The following is an 18,863-nucleotide window of genomic DNA, read 5'->3' as shown; positions in this document are numbered from 1 at the left end:
CTCTGTGGGAATTTAGGGGATAGAGGGAAGGAGCCATAAAGCCTTTACTGAAGTTACCACCTTGGTTACATCTCCATGTGTATTTTTGGAGCAAGCAGCAGTCAGATGCCTGAATGCAAAGGATGAAAGGTTCTGGAAGGTGAGACGGAGTCAGGACAGCATATTTCTCCCCCTCTTGATAGGGAAGGGAAGATCAAACCATGCCGCCCCCCCCCCCCCACCCGTCATATCCTCAGCTGCCTTTGCCCACAGCTAAACCTCTGAATGACAATAGCCAGGGGCCAAATTTTCAAGACTGATATTTTTATTAGCCATGAGATTTCAGCAAGTGTACTAAGCATTCAGCACTCAGCGACTGTCTGGGAACATTAAATACATGTATTTTGAATCGAACATGACAGAACCAGCTATTTAGGAAAACTTAAAGTCTTTTGTATGTTGCCAATCCAATCCATTTTCTATGCTGTAAAAATTAATATTAGGAACTTCATTTGCTCTCAGAATTTGGGGATCTTGGTTTCTCCCTCTATCTTCAACATGTTCTTTTTCCCAGATGAAAAGAGCTTTATTTAACTTTTTGTGTATAGGACTAGCCTGTGCTGAGGGGAACACAATAAACACAACTGAAAAAAAAATATTTAGAAGAAAATGAAATCCCTATTTCAACTACCTGCTTCCCTCCCCACCAGTCCACTCTGTACTTATTATGTGAAGGACTGGAAGACAGGAGTGAGCAGCAGTGACCAGGTGGAGAAATAGATGGAGGGGGGTAGGTGCTTTGAGATCAAAGGAGAGAAAGAAAAAAACAATCCTCAGACATGTACCAATGGGGCCAGTAGCCCTGGGAGAAGATGCAGCCCCTGATAAGGCAGAAGAACAAATACATACCATTGGGCGACCTGGGCCACTTTTGACCTCTGGGATTAGCCAAGACCAAAATGAATGACAGGGCCTCAAGTGGTGAGGGGAGGGGTCAGAAGGGGGGGCGAGGCTGAAAGGGGCTAATGAAGGGAAGGCGTGGGCTGGTTCCTGATGCATTTTCTGCTGGTGGGAGGAGAACTAGGGACCCAAGGCCACTGGTGACGTTTCCTTCACTGGATCAGGAGCTGACCGCATGCAGAGGTCCTTCTCCTCGAGGTATGAGCCCTTATTTCCTTGGAGAAAGATAGATTTCAGACTGAGGGGACCAAGGGGGCTGAAAACTGCCCTATAGCAGGTCGCAGGTTAGTTACCAGCCTGAGCTGGGAAGGGGACACCTGAGGTAGGGGTGGTAACAGACAGAGGCTACCTGGGATCTGGTCTGCTTTCCAGATCCCACTCTCCTCCCAACCCCCATTCATTTTGGTGCTGAAGATTGTGGGAGTTTGTGGGGAGATGTCCGGGTACCATCTATCTCTTATTTCCCTGGGTAAGTACTGGCTTGGGGCAGCAAGAAATGTGAGAAGGGGTTATGCTCCTGAGATGGCCAGAAAGCCACTGCTGTCTGCTGACCGCTGGGGTGGGGGTGGCAGAGGGCAAAGACCAGAGCAGGTCCGAGACTGGATTCTATCTACCCCTTCCCTGATATCCATCTTTTTGGTACAAGAAATGGAGGGCTTTGTGGGAGGAGATGGAGAAGGGCCAGGGGTTGAGAATGGGGATGAGTTGGGATCTCATAGGAAGCAGGTTATCAGCAATGTCTGATCAAAGCCTGTGAGCCCAGGATGAAGAGGGCAGAGACCCCTTCGAAAAGGGGCCAGGTCTGTGTTTCTCTATCTCTTCTCCACCTTAGGTCCATTTTGGAGCTGGAAATGGTTGGAAGAGGGGATGAGGGGAGGGAGAGAGGTGCTACAGAGAAAGGGGACAACAAGAGGTTCAGTCTGGAGACCAGCTTCCTATAGCAGAGGGGCAGCTTATGACATAGGGAGAGTCGAGAGGAGGTGACATGGACCAAACTTTTTACTGTGTTTGGAAATAATTTCTCTTGCATGGTGGGAAAATGTGGTCTTTCTACGCATGTGGAGAGGGAGGAGGTGGCCAAAATGCTCTGGACATTTCTGCCCTGTTTCTTGACTCTACCGCCTGCTCCTTGACTCTGTGATCACCATTTTCAGAATAAGTGGTGGGCACGTTGCTATCTGGGTGTCCTAGGGAGGGGGATTGAAAGGCAGAGACCTGAGCACAGCTGGATCGGCCTTCTGAACATCACTGTCCCGAACCTTACAAGAAAAAGTGAGATAGAAATGTGGACGGAGGATCTGGAAGTGTAGAAACATGCTGGAAATAAGCCTTCTCTGCCATTGGAGAAAAATGCAGGTTGTTAGGGAGACACTGTAGAGGGGGATCAGAGCAGCAAGGGCAAGAGAATGGTGCGAGTTAGGAAAGTTTTGACAACTAGAATCTAAGAAGATGCGGTGTCCCTTCCAGCTGCCAGTCATTCACTTCTCAATCCCCTACTCACCCTCTGTCTCCTGTCTCTCTACAGGTCTTTGGGTCCGTGCTTATAGGCACCAACTCAGACAAGAAAAGGACCTGCATTGTCAGTGAAGGTCAGTGGGAGAGGGCAGGACCCCTGGGAGTAGGAGTGACTTAAGCCTGAACAGAAGCTGGGAAGGTCGCTCCCTGCCACCCCTCCTCCAAGCCTCCCTGTTCCTATCTCAGAATATATGGCCTCTGTCAGGACCCCAAAGGAACAGGAAGTTTTATGGCTGGTGAGGACAGAGGGGAGACACAAGGAAATGAGAAAAGGGAGGCATGAAATCTGGGAAGCCCCTTGAAGATATCAGAGCATCCCCGACATCTGAGAACCGGCCATTGTTCTGTTGTGTCTGCAGTTCTATAAGTCTTACCATTGTATACAAAGGGGAAAAGAAACTGGCCAGGATTCTTGAGGGTCAGTCTAAGTTAGGAATATCCAGTTAAAATTGTTATGGGGGGAGGGATGGGATGGGCTTTGGGATGGAAATGCTGTAAAATTGGGTTGTGATGATTGTTGTACAACTATAAATATAATAAAATTCATTGAATTAAAAACCCCCCTCCCAAAGAAAAAAAAAAAGACACTGGCAGCCTGAATTCAGAAAAAAAAAATGTTATGGGTATGGCCAAGGACAAAGCAAAGTTTAGGGACAAACCTCTTTAGGGACACTTGTCAGCACAGCCCACTTAAACATAGGAAGAAGCACCCATGAAAGTGTCTGCAAGGTTAGCTCATGTAACCCAGAGTGAAGTGGGAAGGAAAGGAGAAAATGTATGGGCGGGAGTGCACCCAGAAGTTGGAAAATCCTAAATCATAGAGGCGAGTACCTGTATTTTGCCACCCACATCCTCAGTCTCCTTTGTCTCCATTTTGTCTCCTAGGACAAGCAAAGGAGGGCAAATCTCAACATGGAGAAGGTCTACAGAGAAAATGAGGGAAAGCCAGAAAATGAAAGCAACCTAGACAAGGTGGGAAGGTCAGAAGATGTGGTGGATACAGAAGATGAAGGAAATTCAGATGAGGAAGAAAAGCCAGAACATGAGCAAAAGCTCCAGAGTGAGGGGCACTCAGAAGATGAGGGGAAACCAGAAGACGAGGGGAAGCAAGAGAAGCAGGGCAAGTCCGCAGATGAGGGAAAACCACCTGGCGAGGGCACGATGGAGTCCCAGGCAAAGCCAGAGAGGGAGCCACGGGCTGCCGAAAAGCGCCCTGCTGAAGATTACGTACCCCGGAAAGCCAAAAGGAAAACAGACAGGGGGACGGAGGATTCCCCCCAAGGACAATGAGGAGAACTTACAGGAAAGGCATTTGGGTGGTGAGCAGGTGATGAGAGAAGGTGGAAGAGCTAAGGAAAAGACAGAAAATGGGTGGTTTTCATAGGATGCAAAGAGGTGTACAGGATCCATTCACCCCAAGGGGGCAACGGAGTGTCAGGGGAATGAGGGGCGGAGGTAGGAGCCAAAGGGGCTTACATGATATCCCCTATCTTTAATGCCTTTGGCCTTCAATTCTGATTCTTTGATGAGAATGTCACTGACCCTGCTTTCCCTGGCAGGCATTTGCCAGGCTGTGTGCTTTAACTGTAAGCTGATACTTTGCTTTAGGTGTCACTTGTTACCAGCAGCCTTTCGGTCCAACTACAGTGCTGTCTGTGTTTCAGTAGGGGTTTTTCACCCGTGTGCATGAAAGAGATGTCCATGGTACACTGTAAGATAACAATAAAGAAAAAAATAGTTTTCAGAACCGAATATATAGTGTCAGCCCGTTTTTGAAAAAAAAAAAAAAATTACATACCTGTGTAGGGAAAACTGAAACTGAGTAGACCAAAGGGGAAATACTGTGTTTCTGTCATCAGTGAATTGGGGCTAGAACTTGCCTTCCAGGGCTGCGGTGAAGATCCGATGAGACCCTGAGTGTGTGAGCTGTGTTGGGCTGGCTTCTGCCCTCTCTCCTGCAGGAGCAGGACCAGAGCCCCATCAAATGGGAGAGGGATGTGGGAGGTCTCGCATGTGTCCATAAATAAGTCCAGACAGCTGAGAGGTAGGGGCCATTCTCCCCTGGGAAATGCCAGGACTCTTGGGCACCATGCCTCTTCTAATGGGTCCTGTACTCTCCTAAGGGCCTCTCTGCTACTCAGGAGCCAGAGTCCTCAAAGTAACAAAGCCCCTTTGATTTTCCCAGAGTTCCTAGTCAGTTCCACCCCCATTACATTCCCTTTTAAACTATGGAGAAGGTCCCTCTTCTCATGTTGTTTTATTAATCCTGACATGAACTGTGAAAAAAAATGCCTTGGACAATCCTAATTAATGCATTTTTCAGAACTTATAATTAGCCCACTAGACTTGCCGTTTTCAAAGCAAAGAATTTATCTTAATCTGTTTTGGTACCCACAACACATAATAGAAGCTTTGAAAAAATCAATACAGAGAGTTCCCCTTGTGGCTAAGCGGAAATGAAACTGATTAGTATCCATGAGGATTCGGATTTGGTCCCTTGCCTTGCTCAGTGGGTTAAGGATCTGGTGTTGTGGTGAGCTGTGGTGTAGGTCGCAAATGCAGCTTGGGTCTGGCACTGTTGTGGGGGTGGCATAGTCTGGCAGCTGTGGCTCGGATTCCACCCCTAGCCTGGGAACTTCCATATGCCACAAGCGCGGCCCTAAAAAAAAAAATTAATGATTGAGTCGGAAAGCCTCAGTTCTTTGCCCAGTTTTGTCCTTGATTGAATACATAGGCTTGAGCATGTATTTTCATTCTTTAGCAGTTGAAACTTGCCACTCCAAAAGAAATACAGCAAGAGAGGGATTATACCACCATCCACTCTAAATGATTTTATCCAGTGTATCAGAATCTCTTATGACTTGTCCTCAAAATGTCTCTGTGTAGTAGGTGTCTTTTGTTTTTAGGTCATTTTTATGGATACGTGTATCAAATTTAAAAATCTGATAGTGTAAAAGGGTTTATTATTAAAAATTGCAATCAGCTTCATCCTTCCACATTCCCACTCTCCAGAGGCAATTAACATAAACATTTTTGGTTTCTTCTGGCACTTACCTCCACATTTCTGAAGAATATGTTTACTCTGCTGTTTCTTTTTTTAATACCATTATTGAAATGTAATTCACATATCACAAAACTCAGCCTCTTTACATAAAAATTCACCATTAAATTAAATTAATTAACTAATTTTACTTTTTAGGGCCACACCCAAGGTATATGGAAGTTCCCAGGCAAGGGGTCAAATGGGAGCTGCAGCTGCTGACCTATGCTGAAGCCATAGCAATTCATGATCTGAGTCTTATCTTTGACCTACACCAAAGCTCAGGGCAACACTGGATCCTTAACCCACTGAGTGAGGCCAGGGATCAAACTGCACGCTCATAGGTACTAGTCGGATTCGATATTGCCGTGCCACAATGGGAACTCCCCAGAATTCACCATTTTAGAAAGAATTTTTTTTTTTTTTGGCCTTTTCTCTAGAGCTGCTCTTGCAGCATATGGAGGTTCCCAGGCTAGGGGTCTAATCGGAGCTGTAGCCGCCAGCCCACACCACAGCCACAGCAACGTGGGATCCAAGCCACGTCTGCAACCTACACCACAGCTCACGGCAACGCTGGATCCTCAACCCACTGAGCAAGGGCAGGGATCGAACCTGCAACCCCATGGTTCCCAGTCAGATTTGTTAACCACTGAGCCACGACAGGAATTCCAGAATTCACCATTTTAAAGTACATAACTCAGGAGTTTCTGTTGTGGCTCAGTGGCTTAAGATCCTGACATGGTGTCCATGACGATATGGGTTGGAATCCTGGCCTCGCTCAGTGGGTTAAGGATTAAGCATTGCCACAAGCTTCAGCATAGTCTCAGATGCAGCTCGGGTTGGGTGTTGCCCTGGATGTGGCGTAGGCTAGCAGCTGCAGCTCCAATTTGACCCTTAGCCTGGGAACTTTCATATGCTGCAGGTGCACTCATAAAAAGAAAATAAATAAAGTGCACAATTCAGCAGTTTTAAATATACTAACAGAGTTCTGAAACCATCACCATCATTTAGTTATAGGACATTTCCATCACCTTAAAAAGAAACCTCATACCCATTAGCACATAATGGTGTTCAGATTCCCCCTCTCCCTGGCACCTGGCAAAACTGATCTGATCTGCTTTCTGTCTCTATAGATTTGCCCATTCTAAATGTTTCATAGAAATGGAATCATACAGTACATGGCCTCTGGCATCTGGTTTCATTCATGTAGCATGTTTTCTTTTTTTCTTTCTTTTTTTTTTTTTGTCTTTTTGCTATTTCTTTGGGCCACTCCCGTGGCATATTGAGGTTCCCAGGCTAGGAGTCCAATCGGAGCTGTAGCCACTGGCCTACGCCAGAGCCACAGCAACACAAGATCCGAGCCGCGTCTGCAACCTACACCACAGCTCACGGCAATGCCGGATCGTCAACCCACTGAGCAAGGGCAGGGACTGAACCTGCAACCTCATGGTTCCTAGTCGGATTCGTTAACCACTGCGCCACGACGGGAACTCCGCATGTAGCATGTTTTCAAAGTTTATCCACATTGTAGCATATATCAGTACAGAAATTTGCATACTTTTTTTCACCTTTTAAAATAAACCCTTTTGGGAGTTCTCATCATGGCTCAGCAGAAACGAATCTGACTAGCATCCATGAGGACACCAGTTTGATCTCTGGCCTTGCTCAGTGGGTTAAGGATCCAGCATTGCTGTGAGCTGCTGTGTAGGTCACAGATGCAGCTCGGATCCTGTGTTACTGTGGCTGTGGTATAGGACAACAGCTACAGCTCCAATTCGACTCCTAGCCTGGGAAACTCCATATATCTCGGGTGCGGCCCTAAAAAAAAAAAAAGACACACACACAAAAAGATAGGGAAACTGCAAAGTCGAATCGGAGCTGTAGCCACCGGCCTACGCCAGAGCCACAGCAGCGCGGGATGCTACACCACAGCAATCAACCAGGCAAGTGTGTTCAGGGAAGGAGACAGTAAAGGGAGGTCTGCCAAAACCACTGTCATCCCAGAATGACTTACTGTGGGCATGCAGGATACTGTGCCCTTAGAATCAACATAGAGGCTCCACACAGAAGGGGGGAAAGAGACATGACTGAAACTATTCAGCCAGTCACTAAACAAACAGGCAAATAACAACCATAATAAGCCCCAGAGGGAGAGGATCAGTACTCAAAGTTGCTGAAATTTATTATCTAAAAAAATTGTAAGACATGCAGAGAAACAAGAAAATATGACCCATATGTGAGGAACAAAGTAGGCAGTAGAAAATGCTTGTGAGAGTGACCAGATGTAGAATTTAACAAATATTTCAATTGCCCAATATAAATATGCTCAGAGAAGAAAAAAAATACTATGATTAAAGAGGTAAAGGCAGATATGATGACAATATTACAGCATATAGAAAAACAATCAATAAAAGATATTATAAAAAGAAACAAAGGGAGGAGTTCCCATCGTGGCTCAGTGGTTAGCAACCCAACTAGCATCCATGAGGATGCGGGTTCAATCCCTGGCCTTGCTCAGTGGGTTAAGGATCCAGAGTTGCCCTGAGAGCTGTGGTGTAGGTTGTAGACGCAGCTCAGATCCCACGTTGCTATAGCTGTGGTGTAGGCTGGCAGCTGTAGCTCTGATTGGACCCCTAGCCTGGGAACCTCCATATGCCACGGGTGTGGCACTAAAAAGACAAAAAATGACCAAAAAAAGAAAAAGAAAAAGAAAAAAAAACAAGTGGAAACTCTGAAAAGCACAAAGACTGAAATGAAAAATTCACTAGAGGAGCTCATTTGAGTCAGCAGGAGAAAAAAAATGGTGAACTCTAAGATTCATAGATTTTATACAATCTGAAAAAGAGAGAGAAAAAATACTGAAGAAAAATGAATAGAGTTTCAGAGGAATGTGGGATACTATTAATTGCACCAACATATACATAATGAGAACATCAAAAGGTGAGAAAAGGGAGAGAAAGGGGCAGAAAAAAATTCAAAGAAATAATGTATGGAAACCTCCCAATTTTGATGACATTCATCTGCATATCCAGGAAGTCAATGGATCTCAAATAGCATAAAAGTAAGAGACTGACAGATGCAACACTGTAAAAATGCTGAAAGCCTAAAACAAAGAGAAAATGTTGAAAGCAGCAAGAAAAAATTGCCTCCTAACTTACAAGAGAACCCAGTAAGACCAGTAGCTAATTTATCATCAAAAAAATAGATACCAAAAGGAAGTAGGATTATATATTCAAACTGGTCAAAGATACGAAGTGTCGACCAAGAATCCTGTATTCATCAAAGCTACCTTTCAGAAATGAAGGCAAAATAAAGACATTCCCAGATTTTTAAAAAATGAGAGAATCTTTCACCAGTAGACCCACCTTACAAGATTTACTTACTAAAAGAAGTTCTCAAAGTTCCTATTGTAGTGCGGTGGAAACAAATCTGGACTAGGAATCATGAGGTTGTGGGTTTGATCCCTGGCCTTGCTCAGTGGGTTAAGGATCCAGCGTTGCTGTGATCTGTGGTGTAGGCCAGCGGCTACAGTTCCCATTGGACCCGTATCCTGGGACGCTCCATATGCTGCGGGTGCAACCCTAGAAAGACAAAAAGACAAAAATAAATAAATAAATAAATAAATAAATAAATAAATAAATAAAAGAAGTTCTCTAGTTCTGAAAGCAAATGACCATAGATAATAATAAGAATCCACAGGGAAGAAAACAAAAACACACATACATGTGATTATGTAATTATAAAACACAGTTCAAATGCATATTTATTCCCCTTCCGTCTCTTAACTGATTTTAAAAAGCAACTGGTTAAAACAATACATTTATAATGTATTATTGGGCCTATAACAGAGAAAAAAAATACATTTGCCAATACAAAAACAAAGGAGATAGGTGGAAGCAAAGCTGCTTTGGGCTAGGGAAATAAATCCAGTGAATAACTATACTCCTCTGGAAGGAATGAAAAAAACCAGAAGTGATGTCTAAGAAGGGTAACAGTAACTTCTATAAATATATACTTGCTATCTTTCATCTTTCGTTAAAGACAAAGTTATATAAAGTAATAATGATAAGAATGGATGGGTTTATAACATTTTTGTTGTAACATGTTTGACAGTACTACCACAGAAAGTGGATAAATGGAATAGAACTATATAGGAATGATGTTTCTATATCTCCTGGAATTAAGTTAGTATAAATCTGAAGCAGATCCTCATAAGTTAACATATATATGCCAAGTCCTAGGGCAACCACAAAGGAAATAACTCTAAAATTTATAGTGAAAAAGTCATTAAAGAAATTCAAATCCGGAGTTCCCATTGTGTCTTAGCAGAAATGAACCTGACTAGTATACATGAGGACGCAGATTCGATCCCTGGCCTCGCTCAGTGGGTTAAGGATCTGGCATTGCAGTGAGCTGTGGTGTAGTTTGCAGCTGCGGCTCGGATCTGGCGTTGCCATGGCTGTGGCATAGGGCAGAAGCTGCAGATCCAATTTGACCCCTAACCTAGGAACTCCACATGCCTCAGGACTAAAAAGACAAAAAAAAAAAAAAAGAAAGAAAGAAATTAAAATCCTTCATTAGAATATATTTGATTAATGTAAGAAAAAAGGAGAAAAAGAAGAGGGGAACAAAAACTACATGGGATATATGACAGACAAAAAATAAGTTGGCAGAAATAAATTCAATCATATTAACAATATTATATGTGATCAGATGTAACAATTCAGAGATTGTCACATTAGATTTTTTTAAAAGACTCAACTATATGCTGTTTACAGGAGGCATGCTTTAGGTTTAAAAATATAAAGGATGAAAACAAAAGTATGAATAAAAGGAAAGAAAATATGTTTCGCAAAAAAAAAAGGATGAAAACATATTGTGAAAACAATAACCGTAAGAAAGCTGGAATAGCAATAATATTATCAGACAAAATAGAATTTAAAATAAAAAGGTTACTTGAGGATCTCCTGCTGCAGTGCAGTGGGTTAAGGATCCAATGTTGCGATAGCTGTGACCTAGGATGAAGCTGTGGCTTGGATTCGATCCCTGGCCCAGGAACTTCCATATGCCACAGGTGAAGCACAAAAAAACAAACAACAACAACAAAAAAAAATGGAGAAACGAAGCAGACATCACCTTAAGGAAATGATCAAAGTTAACATCACCAGTGATCAGTCATGTTGATATCAAGTAACCCTGACATTGAGATGAAAAGGGCACTTTGATGTCACATAACCCTGACATTGGGATGAAAAGGGCACTTCACCTCCACAGTGTTCTTCTCCAAATCAATAACCCCAATGTAATTCTAAGAAAACATAAGACAAACTCAAACTGTGGAACATTTTACAAAATACCTCACTCTTTAAATGTGTCAAAGTTATGAAAAACAAGGAAAGACTGAGAAACTGTCATAAAGAGACATGTTTACTAAATGCAACATTGTATCCTGGATTGAATCCTCGAACAGGAAAAGGACAATAGTGAAAAACCTGGAGAAATCTGAATAAAGTCTGTAATTTAGTTAATAGCATGGCACAAATGTTAATTTCTTTGTTTTTATAAATATACCAAAATTATTCGGCAAAGCTGGGTGTAGGGTATACAGTAAACACTTTGTATTATCTTTAAAACACTGCTTTAGAGCTAAAATTATTTCCAAAAAAAGTTTAAAAAGATAAACCAGACTTGAGTTTCAAGAATCCAAAATAAAACTCTCTTAATGAATGAAAGTGACTGCAGAGTCGAGGAAACAAACTGAAATGCTGTTAATTCATTACTCAGTGAATTGAAGGGAAAATTTGACAGACCACAGTTGACAGAAATTACTGGAAAAAATAAAATTATTCCATGTTTATTCCAGAAAATTAGGATTATTTAGTAAACTACTCACATGCATATTTGTGTATGCATTGTGCGTATCTGTGTAGAGCAGTATTTTCTAAATACTGTCCTGCCACTTTTTTCACTCAAAAATATAACTTGATATCACCATATGTGAATTACTTTATTCCTTTTTATAGCTGTACCATTTTCCTAGTATGGATAATTTATTTAACCATTCCCATATTAAGTGAAAATTTAATTTTTTTCCACCAACTTGAACTTTCAACATTGGAGTGGTTACAAAATTGAACCAGATAAGGTTTTTGTCCTTATGGCACTTACAGATAAGTAAAGAATACAAAGTAGAAAGTCAACAAAACAGGATGAAAGTGTTAGGATGGGTAAATAGAGTGTCTCAAGGATAACAAAGCGCAGGCCACTAAAGTGGAATCAAGAGGTCAGCAAAGATTTTCCATTATAAATTTAATCTTTAAAAGCGCCCAGCCAACAGCAACAGCACTCTCTCTCCAACAGCTGAAGTGTGCCTGCCTGCAACCCAGCAAGATCCTCTACATAAATGTAAACTTCAAGGCTTAAGCAAAGCAATTCCAAGAATCTAGCTGGGGTGCATCTTGAACATTTTGACACGTATTAAAAGTCTAAGCAGACCAACTCTACGATTCCTATTACTGGGGTCAACATAGACACCATGGAGAAAATGGCAGTGGTTATGACACAGCATTTCAGGTGCACAGCAATTCGTAGGCATCATGGTCTCGATATAAGCAGAATAACTAGAGACTCTGCCACAGCAATCCACAATGTGTGTGGCATTTAGCTCTGAGTTCAGGAAGTGGGTAGAATTATCTGGAAGAGATGAGAAGTTGGGCTTGAAGTTAAGTTCATTTGCTTGGACGTGGCCAATGGCTATTCTGAAGAGTTTGTGGAACTTTTGAAACTCGTCCATGCCAAATTTCCAAATGTCAGGGAGTATAGTGACAGGAGGGATGGTAGAAGAGTTTATTTTCTGAAGCAGAAACATACAATCTAAGTGGAAATCAGCCTGGGCTCTGTGTGTACCACTCACATCAGAACATGAGTGGACTACCCTCAGTTGAGCAAAGGTGAAATGTGTTGGGTCTGCTTGCATTCTAGACAGGAAGGTCATCTCAGATACCAGCCCCTTGAGCCCTGGCTATGCAGCCAAACCTTTGGACCTGGAGCAGATTTTGACATGCTGAGAGGAATGTTTATGAGCCACAGATAGCATGCTAGAGAAGTGTGGGAGATCAAGCCTGAGCTCTTCTATGGAATGAGCTTTGAAACAGCAATAAGAAATCCGTAGGAGGAGTTGCTGAATACAGAGTCTCAGAACATAAGGCAATGGAAATGACTCCTAAAGGGAACATAGAAAACAATATTCTGGATATCATAGTCTTGTATAAGGGTTCTTTTCTCTTCCCCTCACACCACCTGAAAGACTTTGGACTTTGGAGCTACCCCTAGCCGTCTTGGTGCACAAAAACAGAACACTGATAGGGTCAGAGACTCAGGGTGTCTACTTTCCAGAATTCATGTCTTCATTGTTTAAATTAATTTGTGCCCCCTTTTCATACTTTTTTTCAGCTGCCTTGACACAGCTTTTACTTTTTTTGGTTAGTTTTTGTTTTTCTTTTTTGCTTGTTTTGTTACGGCATTCGGAAATTCCCAGGCCAGGGATTGAACCTGTGCCAGAGCAGCGACCCGAACCACAGCAGTGACAGTGCCAGATTCTTCTTTAACCCTCAGTGCCACTGGGGAACTCCGTCATTCCTTTCTAAAAATAGTTTTTAACCAGTGAGCTGACTGATTTCTCTCTCATGACTATTTAGGAAAACAGGGCAATATCTTCTGACACTAGCTCCATAAAAATGGTGTTAGGGTTGCTCTGACTTCCTATAAGCAGAATAAGCAGAGAAGGGGACAATGAAACTTCTGCTGCAACATTTGTATAAGCAGAAAGAAGGTTCATCTAGGAGCCAATTGGCAGACAGCTCCTTCTTACTCTCTGAGATTTCTGGGAGACACACTATTTAAAATCACAAGAGCCACGCAAGCAGCAGGAGACCTGGAGCCTGACCCTCACACCCCCTCTGCAAGCCACATCTGATCATCTGCCTGATTAGATAACCCACACCCACCACACACACACACACACACACATACACAGGAAAGGGGAAAGGAACAAGGCAAAGTTTGCAAAGGGCAACACGAGGGGTGCAGACCCTGTGTGCAGTGTCTTTGACGGGGGAGGTAGAGACCGCTTCCAGCTGGGGTGGCTTCAGAGGCTGGATGATGAAGGCTAGATTCCTATGAAAGAACAGGATAAGGATCTAGAAGGAAGAGGAGTGCAATCTGAAAGAAGAAAACGGCATGTTAGGACAAAGAGAGAGAAGGCAGGCTGGGGCACAGTGAATGACAGTTCCATTTGGATGGGACAGAGAAGTAGATGACAAGTGTGGCTCAATTCTGATCAACACTGAATGTCAGGATAAGGAAAGTAGGATTTACTTCGAGGATGGGGTTGCCATCCAGGGCTGAGTAGAAGAATGGCAAGTTGAAAATAAGGAAGAGTGAAGTTTAATTTGATGATAATGCACAAGAAAAATTGAAGAGGGAGAGGGAGGCACAAAGGTAGATCAGAGAAGGGGTTACCATAATAGTCCGGTTTGAAGCAATTAGAGCTTTAACCCGTACGCAGATGTTCATAGCAACTGTTTTCATTATTACTCAAAACTAGGAACAACACAAATGTTCTGCTGAAGGTACATGGACACATAAACTGGAACATCTGTATAATGGAATACTACTTAACAAAAAGAAAAGAATGAGCTACTGATGCATAAAACAGCCTAAATGATGAATCTCCAGTGCATTATGCTAAGTGAATGAAGCCTGTCTCTAAATGTGACATATTGTAGATTTCATTTTATAGCATTCTGAAAAAAACAAAATAATAGGAGTTGGGAATATATCAGAGGTTGCCAGAGTTCTGCGGAGAGGGTAAGGTATGACTGTAAAGGGGTAGCCTGACAGAGATCCTGGGGAGTGATTGAACTGCATCTTTTTTTTTCCTTTTTTTTGTCATTTTCTGGGCTGCTCCCGTGGCATATGGAGGTTCCCAGGCTAGGGGTTTAATCGGAGCTGTAGCTGCCAGCCTACGCCAGAGCCACAGCAACGCGGGATCCGAGCCGCGTCTGCAACCTACACCACAGCTCACGGCAATGCCGGATTGTTAACCCACTGAGCAAGGGCAGGGATTGAACCTGAAACCTCATGGTTCCTAGTCGGATTCGTTAACCACTGCGCCACGACGGGAACTCCCTGAACTGCGTCTTGATTGCTGTGGTAGATCCACAAATCTATACATTTCTCTCATAGAACTGTACACCCCAAAAAAGGTCGATTTCACTATATGATAATTAAAAAAAAATCAGAGTTGTCCCCTGTTAAATACAACATCTGAAAGAATGGAAATATTTTGTGGTAGTTACAAGTCACATCTTTGTAATTTAGTAGCTATATGTTAAAAACTCTTCCTCCAATAATAAAAATTGTATCCCTCAACCAAGGAATAAATTCTTCATGCTTAAATTATAAAACATTAAGCCAGCAAAAGTATCTATTTTTTCCAACCCTTCCTCCTCTACAATGGGCTCTGTTGTTAGCTACTGCATCCCTCATCCCACCGTGAGCATCCTAGATAAGAGACCCCCTCTCTGCCTCCTTCCCCTGACTCTCCAGCAGGCTTCATTGGCCAGATTGCCATTCCAGGCACCAACATACTTCCAAGTAACAGTGGGTTCTGAGTTGCTGGGATATCAGTTTCCTCTTTTAACTAATATTTTTACAGCAATGATGTTCTCTCTGCTCTCTGATCATCACAATTATGCACGTTGATAATTCTCTTTTTTTTAATGGAACAAAGTAAATGATACCAGACTATCTCGAGAGGCATGCGTGAACGACAACTCCACCTGCTAATAAGCCTCACACCAAATGATGAGATACAGGGAATTCTCTCCTTTCCGTGTATTTCAAGAGTGTTTCTTTCCAGTGTTCTTTTTTTTTGGGGGGGGGGAGTTCTAAAATAAAGTTGACTCCACGTAGGGGATGCTCTTCTACAGACTCATCTGATTAGCAAGGCACTGGATTCTACAGGGGACGGGGAAAGAGGAAGTCTGCCTGAACCCTCCATTTAAATCTTAAGAGGAAGCCATGCAGCAGTTGTCAGGAAAAGGTAAGACACCTAACCCCTGATAACTTAAGTTCAGTCAGACAGAGAAAAAATTGTGGATTGCTTACTAATATAAAATTGCTAACAGGAAACTGGGCCTCTTTCCACAGATAAATTGGAGATCAGTTTTTTAAAGGTGCTGCTTTAATAAGATTTAAAACACCTTTTCTAACACATCGATATGTTGTGAAAACTGCCTTTTCATTTGCAGCCATTACAAAACTTTTCCAGAATCTTATAAATTGATAGAATTAATTTGTCCTTCATATTGTGTCAAATCTTGCTTATGTGTCATCTTTTTAAATCTAATTTAAAAAAGTATGCTGATTGTTAAATACATAAACAAAACAGAAAGCTATTTAAGAGAACCAGTTAAAAAAAAAAATTCCACGCCTCACTCGGAGATTCTTTTCCAGATGCCCTCCCGCCCCCATCTACCACCTCTGCCCATTTCAAAGCTAGACAGGACTCCAAGGGAAATGGTGGATTGTAGGGCCTTGGGGGATGGGGAGGGGGGCGAACTGGAAGCAGGAGAAAGAGATGATTTCCCAAAGAAGCAGAAATGGTCGATTCACCCCCAGGGGCTGATCCTCTCGGGTAACCTGAGAAAGACAAATAGAAACTGCTGGGAGAAGGTACCAGTTTTATTGTCTCTGATTGGCAAATACGAAAAAAGATTGACAGTATCAAGTGGAGGGAATGCAAGGGGCGGGCTGCAGTGTTAAATGGGAGGGGTAACCGAGGACTAGAGCTCATTGATGACGCGACCCTCACGTGACCAAGAGTCGACGTGTGCAGAAGTCCTTATAGTCCAGGGCCTGTTTCCCTGTAGCTGCTCCCTATTGCCGGAGGAGAGGAGTACCCCGGATCCTTTCAGGTCGGTATAAAGGTGGGCGCTGCCTTCGGGACCCTGGGGTCTAGCAGAGAGCGGAAACCAAGCGTGGCCGGTACTGCTTTCCCAACACTACGGTTCCGCCAAACTCCCATTTTTGTGCAGGGAATTTGGGGCTGTTTGGGGGGGGGGTGGAGAGGGAGAAGGGTAGCCAACTGAGGGTCCCGCGAGAGAGACATAGAAACAATTTGGAAATAACTTGTCTCCTACTCCGTACTTGCAGGACACCGGTGGGCACCGGGGAGGGAGGGCGGGGTTGCCTCAAAAAGAGGGAGAGGATGAGGACGTGGGGAAACTTTAGACGAACGAGGCCTAGAATCTTGAAAGGGACCCGTGATTCAGGTACTGACCTGCTCACCGAGCACTCCTGTCGCTCTGCAGGACTCTTGGTCTTTTGGGAGCGACCCAAATCGAGTGAGGGAAGAGGGAGGAAACACCCCCCCGGATCCCTGCAGGTCAGTGTAAAGGTGCAATTGCCTTAGGTCCCTGGGGGTGGGGGTGGGAGGTTGTGTGTGCGGATGACACCAAAGCCCATCCCCGGGGTCGCTGCAGCCTCTCCCCCTCCGGCTGAAGCGCCAGAGGCCTGCGCCGAGCCTGCAGCGGAAATGGGGCGGGGGCGGGGGCGGGGGGGGGGGGCTGGGGAGACGTGGAAGGGGGAGGGGAAACCAGAGACTGGAGCAGCCGGTCTCAGGTGAGAGGCAGGAGGTTGGGATGGCTTGAGAAAGCCCAAAAGGGCGGGAGTGTTGGAGACCGGGGGCGAGGGAGGGGTTAATTGCTTCCGCGCTGCTCCCGTTTCGGTGCTAGGAGAGGCCTGTGGCAGGGCCTGCTGGGAAATGGTGGGCTGGAGCGGGAGGAGAGAAGATGGAGCTGGAGAGGGAGGGGGAGGAAGGGGCGGAGCCAGGGGAGTTCTGAGCCTCAGGATCTGTGTAGCCTTCTCTACTTGGAAAACTTTGACAGTTTAGGGGTCTGAACCAGAAAAGGCCAGTCTCTCTGGAAACCCAGAGTCTGGCTGCCGGTCTGTTTGCCTGGCATCTAGTCGTTTTGTTTCCTTGTTTTCCAGGATTAATTTATTCAAAAAGGAGAATAGAAAAATACTCAATATGCAAAAGTCTTGTGAAGAAAATGAAGGAAAATCACAGAACATGCCAAAGGCCGAGGAAGACCGCCCTTTGGAAGATGTACCACAGGAGGCAGAAAGAAATCCTCAACCTTCTGAAGAAGGTGTAAGCCGGGAAGCTGAAGGAAACCTTGGCACAGGGCTGACTCAGCCTAGCCAGGGATATAAAGAGGACACTCCAGTTAGGCATTTGGACCCTGAAGAAATGATAAGAGGAGTAGATGAGTTGGAAAGGCTTAGGGAAGAGATAAGAAGAGTAAGAAACAAGTTCGTGATGATGCATTGGAAGCAAAGACATTCACGCAGCCGCCCTTATCCTGTGTGCTTTAGGCCTTGAATTTTTTTTTTTTTGGTCCGATATTAAAATCTGGCCCCTGCTTTCTTTCTGTTAGCGTTTTCTGATGTATCTTTGACTTTCTTTTTATTCCTAATCATCTAGTGGAGTTTCGTTTTAGGTAGTTTCCCTGTTACCGGCAACTGGATTTTGTATTTTGACACATTTTCCAGGTCTGTTTTCCAATTGGGAAGTTTCACACATGTGCATGAAAATATTTTCATTCCATATTGTAAAGAAAAACATAACAGGTTACAGAGCAGCATATTTAGTATCAGCTCACATATGTAGGGGAAATTCTCAAATTTGTGTGTGTGTGTGTGTGTGTGTTCTAGCGCGTGCGTGTGTGTGTGTGGGTGTGTATACATACATGCATATATTGAGAATTTGTGCTTATTTCTTGTGTGGTGTGAGTTTTCTTTTTGCTTATACGTATTTTTTAATGAACACGTCACTCAAAAAGAATTAAAGTTTTTTTTATATAATTAAGAGTCAATCATGTAATTGGCAACCAGCTTATAAGGGCAATGGGGGCACCTAAACTGATAGAGAACTATTAACAAAAAATGTAAACCTCAAGTTTACCTCTGGATCTCTTAGCCAGGGGAATAAAACTGGCAATTATTACCGATACACTTGCTTAAGACTCCATCTTTTCATGTTGAAAACGTTTGCCTAACAGGGCTGCTGTGGGGAAGAAGTGAGGTGACTGTGCTTGGTGCACCCTTGTTCCCACCTATGCATACAGAACCCCAACCCACTACAGAACATCAGCTAGTTGAGGGAGGGCCCTGGCATGACCAGTGCTCAGGAACAAGTCCAATAGGCTGGGGAGGGTAGTGGTGCTTCCCTGCCAGGCCTCTGCTGTTGAGCCCCACTGCTGGCGTTCCTGGGTCCTGCCATGCCTGCTGGGCACTGCTGCCT

At 43.8% G+C, this 18,863-nt stretch overlaps 2 protein-coding genes across 2 annotated transcripts; both read left to right on the top strand.

The window, feature by feature from the left end:
* The first annotated feature begins 3,366 nt into the window (after nucleotides 1-3,366).
* On the top strand, nucleotides 3,367-3,900 carry TCEAL5 (transcription elongation factor A like 5). The gene is given in 4 exon segments (XM_053743479.1): nucleotides 3,367-3,729; nucleotides 3,731-3,792; nucleotides 3,794-3,869; nucleotides 3,871-3,900. Coding segments are annotated over 4 exon segments (531 nt in total).
* A 12,457-nt stretch (nucleotides 3,901-16,357) lies between these two features.
* On the top strand, nucleotides 16,358-18,572 carry TCEAL8 (transcription elongation factor A like 8). Its single transcript, XM_047764595.1, has 3 exons — nucleotides 16,358-16,473; nucleotides 16,870-16,943; nucleotides 17,549-18,572. Exon 3 carries the CDS (start codon nucleotides 17,589-17,591, stop codon nucleotides 17,940-17,942), a length of 354 nt encoding a protein of 117 aa, XP_047620551.1. The 5' UTR covers nucleotides 16,358-16,473; nucleotides 16,870-16,943; nucleotides 17,549-17,588; the 3' UTR covers nucleotides 17,943-18,572.
* The last annotated feature ends 291 nt before the right edge of the window (nucleotides 18,573-18,863 follow it).

This window comes from Phacochoerus africanus, chromosome X (assembly GCF_016906955.1).
Source record: "Phacochoerus africanus isolate WHEZ1 chromosome X, ROS_Pafr_v1, whole genome shotgun sequence".
Lineage (NCBI taxonomy): Eukaryota > Metazoa > Chordata > Mammalia > Artiodactyla > Suidae > Phacochoerus > Phacochoerus africanus.
Note: the sequence above shows the minus strand (reverse complement) of the source record. Positions and strands in the feature narration are given on the sequence as shown.

Excerpts from the sequence above, each read along its gene's own strand:
- TCEAL8 (XM_047764595.1), top strand. The coding sequence starts at position 17,589 with ATGCAAAAGTCTTGTGAAGAAAATGAAGGAAAATCACAGAACATGCCA.